Source organism: Gadus chalcogrammus, chromosome 16 (assembly GCF_026213295.1).
Source record: "Gadus chalcogrammus isolate NIFS_2021 chromosome 16, NIFS_Gcha_1.0, whole genome shotgun sequence".
NCBI classification, from domain to species: domain Eukaryota; kingdom Metazoa; phylum Chordata; class Actinopteri; order Gadiformes; family Gadidae; genus Gadus; species Gadus chalcogrammus.
This window is the reverse complement of record NC_079427.1, coordinates 8,861,986-8,879,977: the sequence shown is the minus strand read 5'-3', so window position 1 is coordinate 8,879,977 and position 17,992 is coordinate 8,861,986. Positions and strand designations below refer to the sequence as shown.

Below are 17,992 nucleotides of genomic sequence, written 5' to 3'. Positions count from 1 at the left end.
GTGTGCAATAAAAGTAAACATTAAGGAAAAAACAAAAACAACGATTTTTATTTTGTGATAAATATGCTTTACATCTTTCAATTCATCCAAATTAACCTGCCCTGAGCCCGAATGAACTGGCCCTTAGCCTCCATTAACTGACCCTCACACCAAATTAACTAACCATAAAAAATCATTAAGCTGATCCCAAGGCAATTTAATGTCCCTAAGGCGGAATACCATTGGGCGTAACTTTTGATAATGGCCCATAAAATATCTTCCAATCAGCCCTCCAGTCGCAATACTGCAACCCAGTACCTGGCTGCTAAGCAAAAGGTAAGTTGCTTGAGGAAGGAGAGAGAGAGTTCAGCAATGAGTGCCACACTGAGTCTTGAGGAGTTTTCAAATTATGTTACTGTTCTGTTGCCTGTTAGACTCTATTTAAGTTACTAGTGCAGTGTTCGGAACAGGTCGATTGCTTAGCGTCTGGTATTGCATCTTTCAGCTTTATTGTTTTCCGCTCATCCAAACATCTTCACACTTCACACCCGTCATGTGTGAAATCGATCGGGTGAATGGTTGTCGAGAAATCAAAGGAAAGACAGAGACTCCTTCTGTTAAGTTAGATGATATCATATTGTGTTATATTACTTTATTGTTAGTCCTCATACTGATATAATATCCTAAACTGATATTGCTTCTTGTTAAGAACCTTTTTTGCTTGTATTTCTTCTAGGAAAAGCCCGTTCTTTGGCATCCAAAAGCATCCTAACGATGAACACAAGTGATCCACTAGGTAACTGGGCAATACAACTAACACTACAGTCACTAGACCTACCGCCTGGCCAAGAATACCCAGTGTTTGTCGTAGGTACTCTGACGTATATAACCATTTTGTTCTGCAATACACTGGTGTTTGCAACGATTGTCTTCACAAAGAGTTTGCATACGCCCATGTTCCTGCTGCTGTTAAACCTACCAATAATGGACATGATTGGAGCCACTGCTTTTCTACCACAGCTTGTAACCAGCATTTTGACCAAGAACCGCTCTATTTCCTACCCTGGGTGCCTCGTTCAGGCCTTTCTCATTCACCTCTACGGTACAGGGAACTTAATCTTTCTAACAGCCATGGCGTATGACAGATATGTTGCCATATGCTTGCCCCTTAGGTACAACTCTATCATGACTCCAAATACTTTGATGAGACTCATAATTTCCATTTGGTTTGCGGACATTCTGTTTTTCACAGTGTTGTTTTCTCTAGTCACAAGGTACAGTATTTGCAGGACTAAAATTGTGGATATTTACTGTAACAATCCATCGATGACAAAACTACTCTGTGAGGACACAAAGGTGAATAACTACTTCGGCTTGGCTTTCATTGTCATATTTCAAGGTGCCCCGCTGGTTATAATAATGTACACATACATCCAGATCTTGCTGACTTGTGTGATGACGAAGCAGGATGATGCGAGAGGGAAAGCTCTCCAAACATGTGGAACACATCTGGTGGTTTTTTTATTCTTTGAATTCAATGCTGCCATCACTTTGATCTCTCACAGATTTGAGAGTGTGTCCCCATACCTGAGGAGAGCTGTGGGTGTATCAATTATCATATTTCCCCCAGTCCTCAATCCACTTATATATGGATTAAAGACAAAAGAACTTCTGAAAAGCATGATTAAAATGTTTAAACGAGTGAGGTTACCCAGAAAATGACAAGGATTGTTTTTATCTGACAAAATATTGACCTATAATGTTTTCCTTAAAATATTTGCTGTGAAAGTTCCTAATGTCCTTGCGTTTTTTAATTCTTTTTCACAAATCCGTGGCAATGCAAAGTGCAATATAATGTTTATAAATAATCAATAGGATGACTTCTATAGCCCAACTTTAGTTTTAGCTTTTCTTTGAATTAGTTTTCTGGTTCAAAATAAGTCAAAGCTATGCGTTATCTTTAATGCCCAGTGTCTATATATATATATATATATATATATATATATTTACGCTGTGGTGTGTTGGGGAGGCAGCACTACCAAGAGGGACTCCTCCAGGCTTGACAAGCTCATCAGGCGGGCCGGCTCTGTGGTCGGCTTCAAGCTGGATTGTCTGTTGACAGTGGCAGAGGAGAGAACCACAAAGAAGCTTCTGGCCATCGTGGATGACACCAGCCACCCTCTGCACACTGTCATCAGCAACCAAAGAAGCTCCTTCAGCGACAGGCTCCTCCTCCCCAGATGCCGCACCAACAGACTAATGAACTCCTTTGTCCATCGTGCCATCACACTCCACAACTCCGCCCTTGGAGGGAGGAGGGGGGGGCAGCAGGAGGTGTACAGTGGATAAAGGGAAATAGAAATAGGATAGACTGATCGAGCTTGCATAATCTATTTATTTATTTATTGCTACACACTCCATTTATTTATTAACATAAATAAGATATAATAATTGCTGCTAACATCTGCTGCTGCTTCTCCTTTTAAAATGTAGTTATTTATTTATACAATGTCTTGTTGCATTTTAGCTTGTGTTTTTCTTGCTTGTTTATGTGTCTTGTCTGTAATACCGCTGCTGGAATTTTGAATTTCCCTTGATAATAGCAATACATTGGCTGTATTGTAAGTGAGCAATAGGGGAGTTTACAACAAATTGTTGCTAGGTTGTACTGTATTGCATGGATCATGTCATCTTTCCCAGAAACTCTTCAGAAATATCACATCATACATTTTGAAGGATAATTTATTGATGCATTATTTCTTCCCCACTAAATAAATAATAATAATACATTTTATTTATAATGTGTGTTAAATTTATTTAAAGAGTGCTAAGGCTGATTTGCATATTGTGTGTCTCTGACCTAACTGACAAACATCTCTGTAAATCTACCTAGCTGACACATCAGATGTATTTGTACCTTCTTTGGGAAATAAATAGACAGACAGAGACACATATTGCCTTTTGTGTAGAAATATTGAGTGATACTGCGGAAAAGCCTTCCTTGGAAAGGAATATATATATATATATATATATATATATATATATATATATATATATATATATATATAGATAGATAGATATAGATATATACATAAAGGACACTGTTAAATAAATCACCAAAAATGTGGTATGGTTAAAGAGTGGTATTAGAGTGTAATAATGTAATCGCCATTGCTTGCAACTTTTTAACTTTACTTGTGAGGCTTTGGTGAAAAATGGCAAACATACACTCTAACTGTGTTTAAAAATAGGTTATATATGAGACAGAATAACATCAAAAGGCACCAACCATAGCCCAAAATAGGGTGACCATATCCAAACAAACCAAACCATCTCTGTAAAGCTACCTAGCTGACACATCAGATGTATTTGAACCTTATTTAGGAAATAAATAGACAGAGACACAAATATGTTTATATATATATACATATATATATATATATATATATATATATATATATATATATATATATATAAAGGACATTGTTAAATAAATCACCAAAATGTGGTATGGTTAAAGAGTGGTAATAGAGTGTAATAATGTTGCGTGCAACCTTTTAACTTTACTTGTGCTTTGGTGAAAAATGGCCAACATACACTCTAACTGTGTTTAAAAAGAGGTTATCTATGAGACAGAGTAACATCAAAAGGCACCAGCCACAGCCCAAAGTAGGGTGACCATATCCAAACAAACCAAACCAGTGAGACAAAGGGTATGTGCGTCCCCATACCTGAGAAGAAATGTGGGTGTATCAACTATTATATTTCCCCCAGTACTCAATCCACTTATTAAAGACAAGTTATTTGGTTAAAGAGAAATAACTTCAGAAAAACTTGATTCAAATGTTAAAACGAGTGAGGTTAGCTAGAAAATGACGAGGATTGTTTTTATCTGACAACATATTGACCAATAACGTTTTCATAAAAATGTTTCAAGTGAAAGTTATTTTGAGCCAGCCTTAGCAAGGTAGATTGATAATGAAATATATCAATAAATTAGGTCTCTACTGGATTACTGTTTTCTCGTCATTACTCGGAAGTTAGGAGGTCAAGGGGATATTGACGACATCCTGTCTAGGCAAATTATTTTACATATTTGGAATAATGTACTGGCGTTACAGCGTGAGTATGAAAATAACATGCCTCGATCAAAACCACAAATAACACAAAAGTAACCCAATACTTCTGTTCATGGATGTGTGTGTGCAATAAAAGCAAACATTAAGGAAAAAACAAAAACAACGGTTTTTATGTTGTGATAAATATGCTTTACATCTTTCAATTCATCCAAATTAACCTGCCCTGAGCCCGAATGAACTGGCCCTTTGACAAGGATTGTTTTTATCTGACAACATATTGACCTATAATGTTTTCATTAAAATATTTGCTGTGAAAGATCCTAATGTCCTTATGTTTTTTAAGTCTTTTTCACAAATCCGTGGCAATGCAAAGTGCAATATTATGTTTATAAATAATCAATAGGATGACTTCTATAGCCTAACTTTAGTTTTAGCTTTTCTTTGAATTAATTTTCTGGTTCAAAATAAGTCAAAGCTATACGTTATCTTTAATGCCCAGTGTCTATGGTCGGTTTTTGAGCTCACCCCTTCAATAATCACTATGAACATTGCAGCACAAGACAATTCTCTGTTTTATCTAATTTATTAAAGGCTGAGAATGAAGACAACTTTTGCACAAATCACATTAAGACTGATTAAAAAACCTGCATTATTATAAAACAGTTATATCCTTTGTCCAATTTTGATATCTTTGTACGAGAATTAAAAAAAGTTCGGAAGATATTGGGTATTCAAAAGATATTCACACTCAGAATAACGGCGATCTGATGTGGGGAACTAAAGATCATAGGTATAACCCAGGGTACTATCCTATCTACTATCTACTATCACGACTCACTACAATGGGTGCCCGGTCATTCAGCTGTTTAGCACCCAGGCTCTGGAACTCCCTCCCCCCACACATAAAACAGTCAGACACCATTACAACCTTCAAGTCACAACTCAAAACTCACCTGTTCAAACTCGCACACAACGTCTAACGTGATTGTTTGTTTGTTTTGTTTTGTCTTGTTTTTGTTTTATTTATTTTTTATTTATTATGTTTATTTATTTATTTATTTTTTTTCCCCACAATTTCTTGTTTTTTTTTAAACGATGTATGATGACTATATGCTCTGTAAGGTGACCTTGGGTGTCTTGAAAGGCGCCTCTAAATTGAATGTATTATTATTATTATTAACCTGGGTCCCATCCTCTTCCCTTGGGTTCCCTTCGCAGGGTTCTGTCATTCACTCACATATACCGCCTCTGTAGAGATAACACACAACAAATTCAGTTTTTTCACATTCTGAAACCCAGTTTGCAGCTTAAATATTTGTGCAACCGACACCTCTCTGTTGATGTCAACACCCCACCTACAATTCATTCTGGACAAGACTGAGCTGCTCTTCCTTCCAAGGAAGGCATCTCCCATCCACAAGCTCTCCATCCACAAAGAAGGCCAACAAGGAGTTGGTCCAGGCTCTTGCCATCTTGCATCTAGACTTCGGCAACTCCCTTCTGGCTGGTTTGCCTGCATGCTCCATTCGTCCTCTAGTGCTCCTCCAGAATGCAGCAGCCCGGCTGGTCTTCAACCTACCCCAGTTCACCCACACTCCACCACTCCACCGCACCCTGCACTGGCTACAAGTGGCTTCTCGACAACGATTCATCTACGGTACTCTCCTAGACTCGAATGAGTCCTGTGTGTCTAGCGGTGTATATCTGCTGTCGTGAAGGGCTTTCCAAGGAAGGCTTTTTCCGCAGTATCACTCAATATTTCTACACAAAAGGCAAATTACAAAGTACCCTGTCCTACACAAAAGAATAGCTAAAATGTAATCAAACCAGAGATATATCATGCTTAATTTATTGACCCAGAGCCACACCCCTTAATTAGCCCACATTTTCTCAATTTGCCCATGTCAATCAGTTAATCACTAACCGCCCCGCCACAGACTACTTAAGCAAGACCTGTGACCACACCCCTTTCCTTTGTTCAGAGACACTAAACACCGAGAGCTTTTAGCCCTTAAACTTCTTGTGTGCATATACTGAGCAATTTGAGTTTATTTTGTGTGACTTCTGTTATGTAATCGCATAAGGCTTGTTAAATTATTTATTATTTAACGGAATTGTGGCAATGAATTGTGGAGCTGATTGTTGTACTTTATGCTTTCTTCCTAGAAACCAAACAAATCCTAGCTAACTACCTACCTCCACATCCTACCTAACTACCTACCTACCTACCTACACACATCCATACAGTCCTGCTCGCACCTTTGGAAATGAATGCCTGTAAACCTTGGAACTCGGACTGGAAAACCCTGTGTTCTCAACGACATCCCCATTGTTCTAAAGCCAGCACTTAGACATTCCTAAAAAACTCCTCTTCATGATCCTTCGAGCCGAAACACTTGGTGACCAATGGAGCCCATTCAGTCCCTGCCGTCGCTGCTCGAGACCGAGCGCCCACGCCACAGACAATTTAAGCCAGACCTGGGACCACACACCTTTCCTTTGTTCAGAGACACTGAACACCTTGCTTTGAACTCCTTGGGCCCTATCTTGCATCCGGCGCAATTTACTTTTTACACTGACGCATGTGTCGTTGCTAGTTTGCAACTGGCGCAGATCGTTTTTTTCCCTCCACCGCCACGCGTCGTTAAATTAGGGAATGTTCTTGCGCCCCGAGGGGTGCTTTGGCGAAAGATGGAGGCGTGTTCTGGCGCAAACGTTCCTTGGTGCTATTTTGCAGTTTCAGAAAGCAATTGCGCCACAAACCAGGAAATACCTGGTTTAAAGTCAGTGGCGCATTGTTCAGATGCTATTTTAAGGGCGCATGCATAATGTTGGTTGTGCACCTCGAGCATACACTTTGCTTCTCTCATCTACCTAGCCACACATTCTTGGTAAATTATTTGGGAAAGAACAGCTGATGCAGCGGTAATAAGTTGTACTTTTAAATCAATGCATCTGCAAACACCGTAGAGCAAACACATATTTTCTTGACACAGACATCGTGTACAAGCCCATAACTTTTAGGATTGATGAGTATTTGATTGTGAGAAACATTGTTTTACCGCGAGTTAGTGTTAAAAAGAATGAATGAATGCGGGCGCGCGTGTGTGTATGTGTAAAATAATCAATGAATGCGGGCGCGTGTGTGTGCATCCATCTGTTTAAACACACGCAAACTAAACACGTAACGCATAATACAGTCCATGTCAATGTATATTAATGGGGGGACACATGAATATTAGGAACACAAGTCGATAACGATAATGCATACAATACTGGTAAGAAACAATGTTTGTTAATGTATTGCGTACGCCATTAAATAGAACCACAGTTACCGCATATCATATATGTGTTAGTCAAGTCAAGTCACTATTTTTAATATAGCACATATAGCACACAAAACAACAGGAGTTGACCCAAAGCGCTTTACATTTGCAGAAGTCAGGGTTGGGCGGGACAGTTGTTGAAAGGGGATACACAGGTCTTGACAAAAAAAGGAATGCATAAAATAAGTAGAAAATAAGTAGAAAGAAAGCAATAAAAATAGTAAGTACAAGGTTAAGGGTGTTAAGGGTTGTTAAAAGCAAGAGTGAAAAGGTATGTCTTTAAATTGGACTTAAAACTGGCAAGGGTGGTAGAGGACTTGATGTGGGTTGGAAGGGGATTCCATAGGTTTGGGCCAGCAACAGAGAATGCTCGGTCACCTTTCGTTTTAAGACGTGTACGGGGGGACAGATTGGAGCTGTTTTGTGGATGACCGGGTCGACCTTGAGGTGGAGTGTGGGGAAAGCATTTCAGCAATATAAGGGGGGGCTGAGCCACTAAGAGTTTTAAAAACAGAGTAAAATCAATAAAATAAATTCTAAATTTGACAGGTAGCCAGTGCAGCTGAGCCAGGACTGGTGTGATGTGCTCTCTCTTTTTAGTGCCAGTGAGCATTCTGGCTTCTGCATTCTGGACCATCTGTAACTTCTGGATGTTAGATTGAGTAAGACCTGTATATAAAATATTGCAGTAATCAAGTCTTGAGGTGATAAAAGCATGTATGACAATTTCAAGATCACTCCGGGATGAAAGTGATTTAAGATTTGATATTACTCTAAGTTGATAAAAACTTCTGACCACACTATTGATTTGTTTATTAAAATTCAGAGAGCTATCCAGCATAATACCAAGATTTCTAACCACAGGGTGCTGAAGCTGGTGACAGATGAAGGGGGACCAAATATAATGACTTCAGTTTTGCTATCATTGAGTTGTAGGAAATAGCATGCCATCCAAGATTTAATATCAGTGAGGCAGCTATAGTTTGTTTAATGTACATGTGGTCTGAGGGGCAACAGGGAGGTAGATCTGGGTATCGTCGGCATAGCAGTGGTACTGGATGCCATATTTGTCAAAGCTGGCACTCAAGGGCAGCATGTAGAGAGAGAAGAGGAGGGGGCCAAGGATTGAACCTTGGGGGAAACCAAACTTCATGGTAGCAGAGGAAGAGGAGTAACGTCCCAACTGTCTGTCAGGTAAGAGGTGGACCAGGTTAAAACAGTGCCCTCCAGCCCAACTCTATGTTCCAGCCTCTGCAGTAGGATGTCATGATCATTAGTGTCAAATGCGGCACTAAGATCTAATAAAACTAAAATGGCGCAGGAACCAGTGCAAAGCGAGTGAGCCATTTGAAGTTTGAAATTCATGTGGTCATGCATCTGTTTCATCGGAGACTGCAAACGCGCTGTCAAAATACTCTTCAGATTCAAATGCGCTCATGGCTCTTAAAGGGGATGGGAGATGGCACTCTCATTGGTTTATTGCACGTTACGGCCAAACCACACTATGGGTAATTAGGCTACTTCAGACTAGAGCTTAGATCGGGCCCAGAAAATCAAGCCCTACCCGGCCCGAGCCCGTGCACGTTCTGTCCGAGCCCGGCCCGACCCGACACAATAACTGTAATTATGAGTCCGAGCCCGATTTCAACCCGACATTTATTTTAATACATATGTTACTTTGTACACATTTGTTACTAGGCCTACTCTGCTAAATATATATGTAAGGGATAATGTATAGAACGCCGGTCATTATCGGGAAAGTAAGCCCCGACAGGGCGAACAGTACACCGAAATGCAGCGAAGGTGTCTTGCTTCGCCCTGAAGGGGCTTATTTTCGAACGACCGGCGACGTTCTATACATAATCCCGCTTATTACACGGCTACATGCCAAAATGAAATCATAACTTCACATGGTGTGTCTTTTTACAATATATCCGTTACCAGCATTCGTAGTGTTGATCAGCAGAGAAATAATTTGTCTGCAAAGACGGTGACGTCGCTTAGCAACGGAAGACGCTGGGGTTGACAAGTCAACAGACTTCTACCCATACAAGTGAACGGAGCGTTCCACGGCATTGAAAAGATCTGTGTAATGAAGGCCTATAATATTTCTGTTAATGGCATAGATTTCTCCTCAGATTAGGCCAATAAACCAATGATAAAAAATAAATAAAAAATCGTTGATCAAAGGCCCGGCCCGACACGGCCCGAGGATAGTGGTGGGAAATATCGGCCCGACCTGGCCCGCGGTTTGGGTTGGGTCGGGTCGGGCTCGGGCTCGGGCAGAGAATCTAAACTCTACTTCAGACCAACCCTTTTTAGATTTGAGCCGAGAGTCATTTATGCGCCTGTAAAATAGCAACATCGCCATAGAACCGCACACAAAGCTTCTTGCGCTTGGCGCTTCTCACTTGCGTTTCAAACCGTTAAAATAGGGCCCCTTATGTGCATATACTGACCAATGTGAGTTTTTTAATGGTCAATGACTTTTCTTATGCAATCGTATAAGGCTTGTTAACTAAACTACTTACTATTTAAAGGTCCCATCACATGGCACTGTGAGTGTGATTAGCCTTACAAGCCATTTTGAAAATGTGCAGTTTCTGACATCACAGGTGGGCGTGTCCACCTAGATTTGTGCGGGATAGATAAGCCTACCAGCCTACCCAGTGGACTGTAGCAAACGTTGCTCATCTATCCGTCACACATCTAGGTGGACACGCCCACTTGTGATGTCATAAGGAGACGATTTTCAAAACGGATTGTAACGGCTAATCACACTCACACCTGGTGACATATCATGGGACCTTTAACGGAATTACGGATTGTTCTAATTTATGTTTGCTTCCTAGAAACCCCAGACATCCCAGCTAACTACCTACCCATCACACCTTAGCTACACACACTATCATCCTACCTACCTTCGCACATTATCATCCTCCCTACAAACACACATCCATACAGTCCTGTTGGCCTTTGGGAAATAAAGTTTATAAACCTTGGAACTCAGACTGGACAAACCTGTGTTCTCACCGACACCCCCCATTGGTCTCAAGCCAGCACGTAGACCTTCCTAAAAACCTCCTCTTCACAAAGTGTATCCCGCCAGTCGAGCTCCAGTGTTGGTGTATCTCACAAGACTATATATAATACAGGTTAAAGGGGACATATTATAACACCAGGTGTGAGTGTGATTAGCCATTACAAGGCATTTTGAAAGTGTGCAGCTTCTGACATCATAGGTGGGCGTGTCCACCTAGATTTGTGCTGGATAGATCAGCATACCCAGTGGACTGTATTAAACGTTGCTCGTCAATCAGTTATCCATCTAGGATGACACGCCCACCTGTGATGTCAGAAGCAGCACATTTTCAAAACTGCTTGTAATGGCTAATCAGACTCACGCCTGGTGACATATGTCCCCTTTAAATGACTTTCTATGTGTAAATTGGTGAGGACTTATTGCACGCACAAAAAAGCATCTACAAAACGTGTAGATTTGGCCTCTTTGAGATTAAGACAATGAGTTTGTGGGAGATAGGGAGAGGGAATCAATGAAATAAGATTTATCCACTTTAAATAGTAAAAAAAATGTGTCCCTGTATGGGTAAAACTTTGTTTATGGCATCGTTAAACTTTATGATAACATCAATCGGCAGGTACAGTTTGTCGACCATTAATATACCTGGGCAATAAAAGTCTATGCGTGAAAAACGATCCAGTAGCTTGGGGCTGGCATGAGCAACTATTCAAAGGAGCATGTCACCTTAAAAAAAAAAAGTGTTTTGGTAAAAATTGGAAACATTTTGGATAATGTATTGCCGTTAAAGAGTCATTTTTCATGAAAAATGTATCACATAATCAAAACAAGTTACACAAAAGTAATACTTTCAATACTAGACTAATGTCTAATGTGTGAGTATGTGTGTTTGTGCAATTAACTATTTTTTTTTGTGATTAATATACCTTACATTGTGCTGAATGATGAAACACATTGAACTTGCCCTAAGCCCCAATTAACTGGACCTTACACCAAATCACCTAGCCCTAAAACCCATCCAACTGGCCCCAAGACACAATTTACTGGCCTAACAATTTGTCACAATATTAATGGGCGTTCCTTTGGTTAAAGGCCAATAAAACAGCTTCCAATCAGCCCTGCAGCCGCAGTGCTGCATCTCAGTAAAGGTAAGATGCTTTTGGAAGGAGAGAGAGTATTCATCTGTCACAATGAGCCTTGAGGAGTTTTCTAATGGTGTTACTGTTCTTTTGCCTGTTAAATAACTACCAATATAGATATCCAAGTGTGATATCGATCGGGTGAATGGTTGTCGAGAAATCGGGGGATGGACGGACTCCTTCTGTTATAGTTAGATGATATCATGTTGTGTTATATTTAGGGCTGTCAAACGATTGAGTTTTTATCGCGATTTATCACATAGTATTAGTGAGTTAACTCACGATTAATTCACTCACTTATTTTTTAAATGATATTTTAAATCCATTCCAATTGAAATTCAATGAGATTATAAAACGGAATGTCATTATAATTCATACCAAATGTACTGAATAAGCGACTTCTAGTTATCTTGAGGGAGATTTATTGACTCACTCAGTGTAGGTTGAATATGAAACTTACAGAACCACACCGATTTTGGAAATGTAAACAGGCAGTTACTTAGTGCAATTGTAAAGCAACAGTTACTACAAGTGTAGTTAAATTTAAATAAGAAGCACCACAGATTTTGGAATTGTTAAATGTCATCTACTGCAAGTGTTATTGAATATAAAGTAAGTGGAACTGAAAATAAAAAAAGAAATCTGATATAAATATTCACTTTCTGTGGGCCAAATCTTGATAAATCACAAAACAATTAAACAAAATAATGTGTGTTAATGTGTTAATTTTTTTAAGCAAATTAAAATAAGATAGTGTTCATGTGTTATTATCTAGCTAATTTTAACAGCCCTAGTTAATTAATTTATTATTTCTCCTCATAATGCTATGACTGATTAACCTTTTTTTCTTGTATTTTTTCTAGAAAGAGCCCGTTCTTTGGAAACTAAAGACATCTAACGATGAACACAAGTGATCCGCTGAGTAACTGGGCTATGCAACTAACACTACAGTCATTAGACCTACCGCCTGGCCAAGAATACCCAGTTTTTGTCTTAGGAACTCTGACATATATGACCATTTTGCTCTGCAATACACTGGTGTTCACAACGATTGTCTTCACAAAGAGTTTGCATAAGCCCATGTTCCTGCTGCTGTTAAACCTACCAATAATGGACATGATTGGAGCCACTGCTTTTCTACCACAGCTTGTAACCAGCATTTTGACCAAGAACCGCTCTATTTCCTACCCTGGGTGCTTCTTTCAGGCTTTTCTCCTTCATTTCTACGGTACAGGGAACTTCTTGTTTCTAACAGCGATGGCCTATGACAGGTATATCGCTATATGCTTGCCCCTTAGGTACAACTCCATCATGAATCCGAAAACTATAATGAGACTCATTATTGCCATTTGGTTCGCAGATATTTTGTTTTTCATAGTTTTGTTTTCTTTAGTTGCCAGGTTCAGAATTTGCAGGACTAATATTGTGGATATCTTCTGCAACAATCCAGCTATGAACAAACTACTTTGTGATGACACAACGGTCAATAACTACTTTGGCTTGATTTTCATTGGTGTAATTCAAGGAATACCGCTGGTTATAGTAACATACACATACATAATGATCTTGTTGACTTGTATGATGACGAAGCAGGCTGATGCGAGAGGGAAAGCTCTCCAAACATGTGGAACACATCTGGTGGTTTTTTTATTCTTTGAATTCAATGCTGCCATCACTTTGATCTCTTACCGATTTGAGAGTGTGTCCCCATACCTGAGAAGAGCTTTGGGTGTATCAATTACTATATTTCCCCCAGTACTCAATCCACTTATATACGGGTTAAAGACAAAAGAACTTCAAAGAAGCATGATTAAAATGTTTAAAAAACTTAGGTTAGCCTACTAATAAAAAGATAAAATATTATTGCCATCAAATATCATTAGTGTGTTTCCAAAGAAAGCCACACTATTGTTATCATGTGCCTACATTTTTCTTTTTCGACCTCCCAATTTTGTGTAATTATCTGCTCCTAAAGTTTTTGGGTTATTAATATGAAACGACTACCAAAAAGTCAGTGCGCTCCTACTTTCAGAGACCAAGGATTGCAGACTTTGTTTAGCAGTCATTTTTATAATAGTACGATTTGAAATCGAAATTGAATGAGTCAAAAGCGCTAAAATCAACAACTCCGAACAACTGAGAGTTTTCAAATTGAATAGATCCATGTAAACCGGAAATGAGGAGGCCTTTTTTTCCCAGTGTGACGACAAGGGTTGCTTAAAATCGAGGTCATACCTAAGCGGCCACGCCCCCCACCCCCCCACACCCCTTTTTATAAAATAATCTCAAACCTGGTATCCGGCCAATCCTGACTTTATTTGACATGGTAAAATGTTTTGCTGACACCCCGGCACCCATAATGCTCGCCTGGAAAGTATTTTCTGTTCCTGGAAAGTTTTGGAAGACTTTGAAACGATTTTCAAAACTGACTGTAAACTCAAATTACCAAAAATGCCCCACCTTATGGTATTTTTTGATTCTCTTAAAAATGGGTTATTGCTGATTTATTGCTGATGAATACAAAAATATGATTATGCAAATGAGCATTGTTTAATCAATCACAAGTCTGCTTCAGAGAACCCCCGGAACCTGTAACGTGGTGCATAACGCTCAATCACCCAAAAATAAATCAGCCACATTATTCAATCAATCACAATGCCGCTTAAAATGGCCCATAAACTTGACCATCATCAACTTTACACAGAAATTAGTGTGCTTTTAATTTCTGCATGTTTATCCCCTTTACAATATATTTGGGTTTGTCTTTATTCATGGTTCACTAAAGAGAACCAGTCAAAACAATGAATGGGGTAGTTTGTGACAAATCAGAACCATTTATCCTGAAAATATCATAAATCAGCACTTTTTGGAATTCTTAACAATTAATGGAGAATCAAACATAGAACAAGTATATAATAAAGCAAGTATATCTGTAAAAATATGTTTTAAGATTTGGGGGAAGAGTAGTAGTTAATGCATATGACCTCAAGGCCAGCCGAAAGTTTCTGGGTACAGAATAAAAGAGTCTACAGCCTTCCTGTAAGCAGCCTTGAGCGAGAGTCCTAAACCAATCTGATTATTAACATTCAATTATTCAATGAATAATACAAAGAATCTTAATCTCTTTGGATAAAAGAGCTGTACACATCCCCACATCCACTGAATTACATACAGAAAACCACACAGAGATCCATGTGGACAACAGCAACAAACGACATGGAGTAAGACCCTGACAGGAAGACTGGGATAGACACACATGGCTGTAACACATGGTTACTCTCCCACTGTTAGTACACAGATCATGTCAAAGTCTACCCTGTCCAACAGGTCACCCCATTTACTAATTTGGATAATTTATGTCAAAGATCCGTCTATTTACTATTGAGCCATTTAGCAGATGCCTTTATCCAAATCCATTTACAATGAATTTAGATGCATGTCATTAAGGAGCAGGCAGGGGATCACCATCTTACAGAAGGATGTCTACATGTAGGCTGCGGACATTAGGGATGGAGCCCAGAACCTCTGTGTTGGGAATTGAACCAGTCTGACCATCTGTAAATGCAGCTTCATAGCTGTAGCTCTATCCTATTGGTAGCCTCTGACTTGAGTTCAGCCCCCCACCCTGGTCTGTTTGTTTTGTATTTCTCTCTTGGGTCTCCCTTTGTTTATATGATTATAAAATATCTGTCCTGGAGCACTGCATGGGCAGAACATAAATGTATTGATCATGCACGGTATCAATAACATCAATAAGATGTACTGAATAAGCAACTACTAGATCAAGTGATTTTGAGGGAGATTTATTGACTCACTCGGTCGTTGTAGGTTGAATATGAAACTTACGGAAAACCACAGATTTGGGAAATGTAAACCGGCAGTTACTTAGTGCAATTGTAAACCAACAGTTACTACAAGTGTAGTTAAATTAAAATAAGAAGCACCACAGATTTTGGAATTGTTAAATGCCATCGACTGCAAGTGTAATTGAATGTAAAGTAAGTGGAACAAAAAAGAAAAAAAGAAATCTGATACAAATATTTACTTTCTGTGGGCCAAACCTTGATAAATCACAAAAAATAAAATAAAATAATGTGTGTTAATGCGTACATTTTTATTAAGCAAATTAAAATAAGATAGCGTTCATGTGATATTATCTAGCTAATTTTAACAGCCCTAGTTATATTACTTCATTATTACTCCTAATACTGCAATAACTGATTAACCTTTTTTTCTTTCATATCTTCCCGGAAGAGCCCGTTCTTTGGAAGCAAAAGCAATCTAACGATGAACACAAGTGATCCACTGAGTAACTGGGCTATGCAACTTACCCTACAGTCATTAGAACTACTGCCTGGCCAAGAATACCCAGTTTTTGTCTTAGGAACTCTGACATATATGACCATTTTGCTCTGCAATACACTGGTGTTTGCAACGATTGTCTTCACAAAGAGTTTGCATAAGCCCATGTTCCTCCTGCTGTTAAACCTACCAATAATGGACATGATTGGAGCCAATGCTTTTCTACCACAGCTTGTAACCAGCATTTTCACAAAGAACCGCTCTATTTCCTACCCTGGGTGCATCTTTCAGGCTTTTCTCATTCACTTCTACGGTACAGGGAACCTCTTGTTTCTAACAGTGATGGCCTATGACAGGTATATCGCCATATGCTTGCCCCTTAGGTACAACTCTATCATGATTCCGAAAACTATAATGAGACTCATTATTGCCATTTGGTTCGCAGATATTTTGTTTTACATGGTGATTTTTTCCTTAGTTGCCAGGTTCAGAATTTGCAGGACTCATATTGTGGATATTTTCTGCAACAATCCAGCTATGACAAAACTGCTCTGTGATGACACAAAGTTCAATAACTACTTTGGCTTGTTTTTCCTTGGCGTAATTCAAGGAATGCCGCTGGTTATAATAATATACACATTCATCCAGATCTTGTTGACTTGTATGATGACGAAGCAGGCTGATGCGAGAGGGAAAGCTCTCCAAACATGTGGAACACATCTGGTGTTTTTTTTATTCTTTGAATTCAATGCTGCCATCACTTTGATCTCTCACAGATTTGAGAATGCGTCCCCATACCTGAGAAGAGCTGTGGGTGTATCAATTATTATATTTCCCCCAGTACTCAATCCACTTATATATGGGTTGAAGACAAAAGAACTTCAGAAAAGCATATCTAAAATGTTTAAAAAAGTGAGGTTAGCTTACAAATTATAAGATAAATTATTATTTCCATCAAATATAAATAGTGTGTTTGCAAAGAAAGCCACACTTTTGTTATCATGTTCCTATATTTTTCTTTTTTGACCTCCAAATTTTACGTACATATCTGCTCCTATAGTTTTTGGGGTATTAATATGAAAAAAGTCAGTGCGCTCCCACTTTCAGAGACCTAGGATTGCAGACTTTTCTTAATAGCGATCTTTATGTATTTTATAGTATAGTATTATTTGATATTAAAATTGAATAAGTCAATAGCGCTAAAATCAACCACTCCAAAGCTCAACAACTGAGAGTTGTCAAATTTAATAGATCCATGTAAACCGGAAATGTGGAGGCCTTTTTTTTACCAGTGTCGACGACAAGGGTCGCTATGAAGGCCTGTTGATGGTCCTGGTGATAAGGAGATGCCTCGTCAGTGATGACTCTCACGAACATGCGTAAGCGTGAGCGTCATCACTGACGTGGCGTCACAGATGGACAGGTCAACCCATTTACTAATTTGGATCATTTCTGTAAAAGATCCATCTATTTACTATTGAGCCATTTAGCAGATGCCTTTATCCAAATCCATTAACAATGAATTTAGATGCTTGTCATTAAGGAGCAGGCAGATGTTCACCATCTTACAGAAGGATGTCTACAGGTAGGCTGCGGACATTAGGGATTGAGCCCAGAACCTCTGTTTTGGGAATTGAACCAGTCTGACCATCTGTAAATGCAGCTTCATAGCTGTAGCTCTATCCTATTGGTAGCCTCTGACTTGAGTTCAGCCCCCCACCCTGGTCTGTTTGTTTTGTATTTCTCTCTTGGGTCTCCCTTGTTTATATGATTATAAAATATCTGTCCTGGAGCACTGCATGGGCAGAACATAAATACACTGAACATGCACGGTATCAATAACTTTTGATGACCGAAGTACTATCTAGTGTAACAGGTAAGATATCAAGAGGTTAGCAATGAATATTGAGCTGTTTGAAGTGTTAAATAAGATATTGTGACTTCTCTCCAGGAAAATGTAATTCCTTGACAACAAGGTAAATACAATAATGAAAATAAATGATAGCCCTGGTAACTGGACACTGGAGCTGACGATGGAATCATTAAATATACCAGCTGGCTACATTTACCCTGCTTTTGTTTTTGGGACCCTTACATATGTGATTATTCTGCTTATTATTAACCACC

The 17,992-nt window shown here is 39.1% G+C and overlaps 3 protein-coding genes across 3 annotated transcripts; all 3 read left to right on the top strand.

The window, feature by feature from the left end:
* The first annotated feature begins 753 nt into the window (after positions 1-753).
* Positions 754-1,701, top strand: LOC130405359 (olfactory receptor 4D1-like). The gene has a single exon (XM_056610420.1). It carries the CDS (start codon positions 754-756, stop codon positions 1,699-1,701), a length of 948 nt encoding a protein of 315 aa, XP_056466395.1.
* Positions 1,702-12,463: 10,762 nt separating this feature from the next.
* LOC130405358 (olfactory receptor 1509-like) lies at positions 12,464-14,813 on the top strand. The gene is made up of 2 exons (XM_056610419.1): positions 12,464-13,395; positions 14,738-14,813. Exons 1-2 carry the CDS (start codon positions 12,464-12,466, stop codon positions 14,811-14,813), a joined length of 1,008 nt encoding a protein of 335 aa, XP_056466394.1.
* Positions 14,814-15,846: 1,033 nt separating this feature from the next.
* LOC130405357 (olfactory receptor 1509-like) lies at positions 15,847-16,801 on the top strand. Its single transcript, XM_056610418.1, has one exon. The coding sequence runs from the start codon at positions 15,851-15,853 to the stop codon at positions 16,799-16,801; it is 951 nt and encodes a 316-aa protein (XP_056466393.1). The 5' UTR covers positions 15,847-15,850.
* Positions 16,802-17,992: the final 1,191 nt, after the last annotated feature.

Coding starts and splice junctions, on each gene's coding strand:
- LOC130405357 (XM_056610418.1), top strand. CDS start 15,851: ATGAACACAAGTGATCCACTGAGTAACTGGGCTATGCAACTTACCCTA.
- LOC130405359 (XM_056610420.1), top strand. CDS start 754: ATGAACACAAGTGATCCACTAGGTAACTGGGCAATACAACTAACACTA.
- LOC130405358 (XM_056610419.1), top strand. CDS start 12,464: ATGAACACAAGTGATCCGCTGAGTAACTGGGCTATGCAACTAACACTA. Junction 13,396..14,737: donor AAAATGTTTAAAAAACTTAG/GTTAGCCTACTA, acceptor AATTACATACAG/AAAACCACACAGAGATCCAT.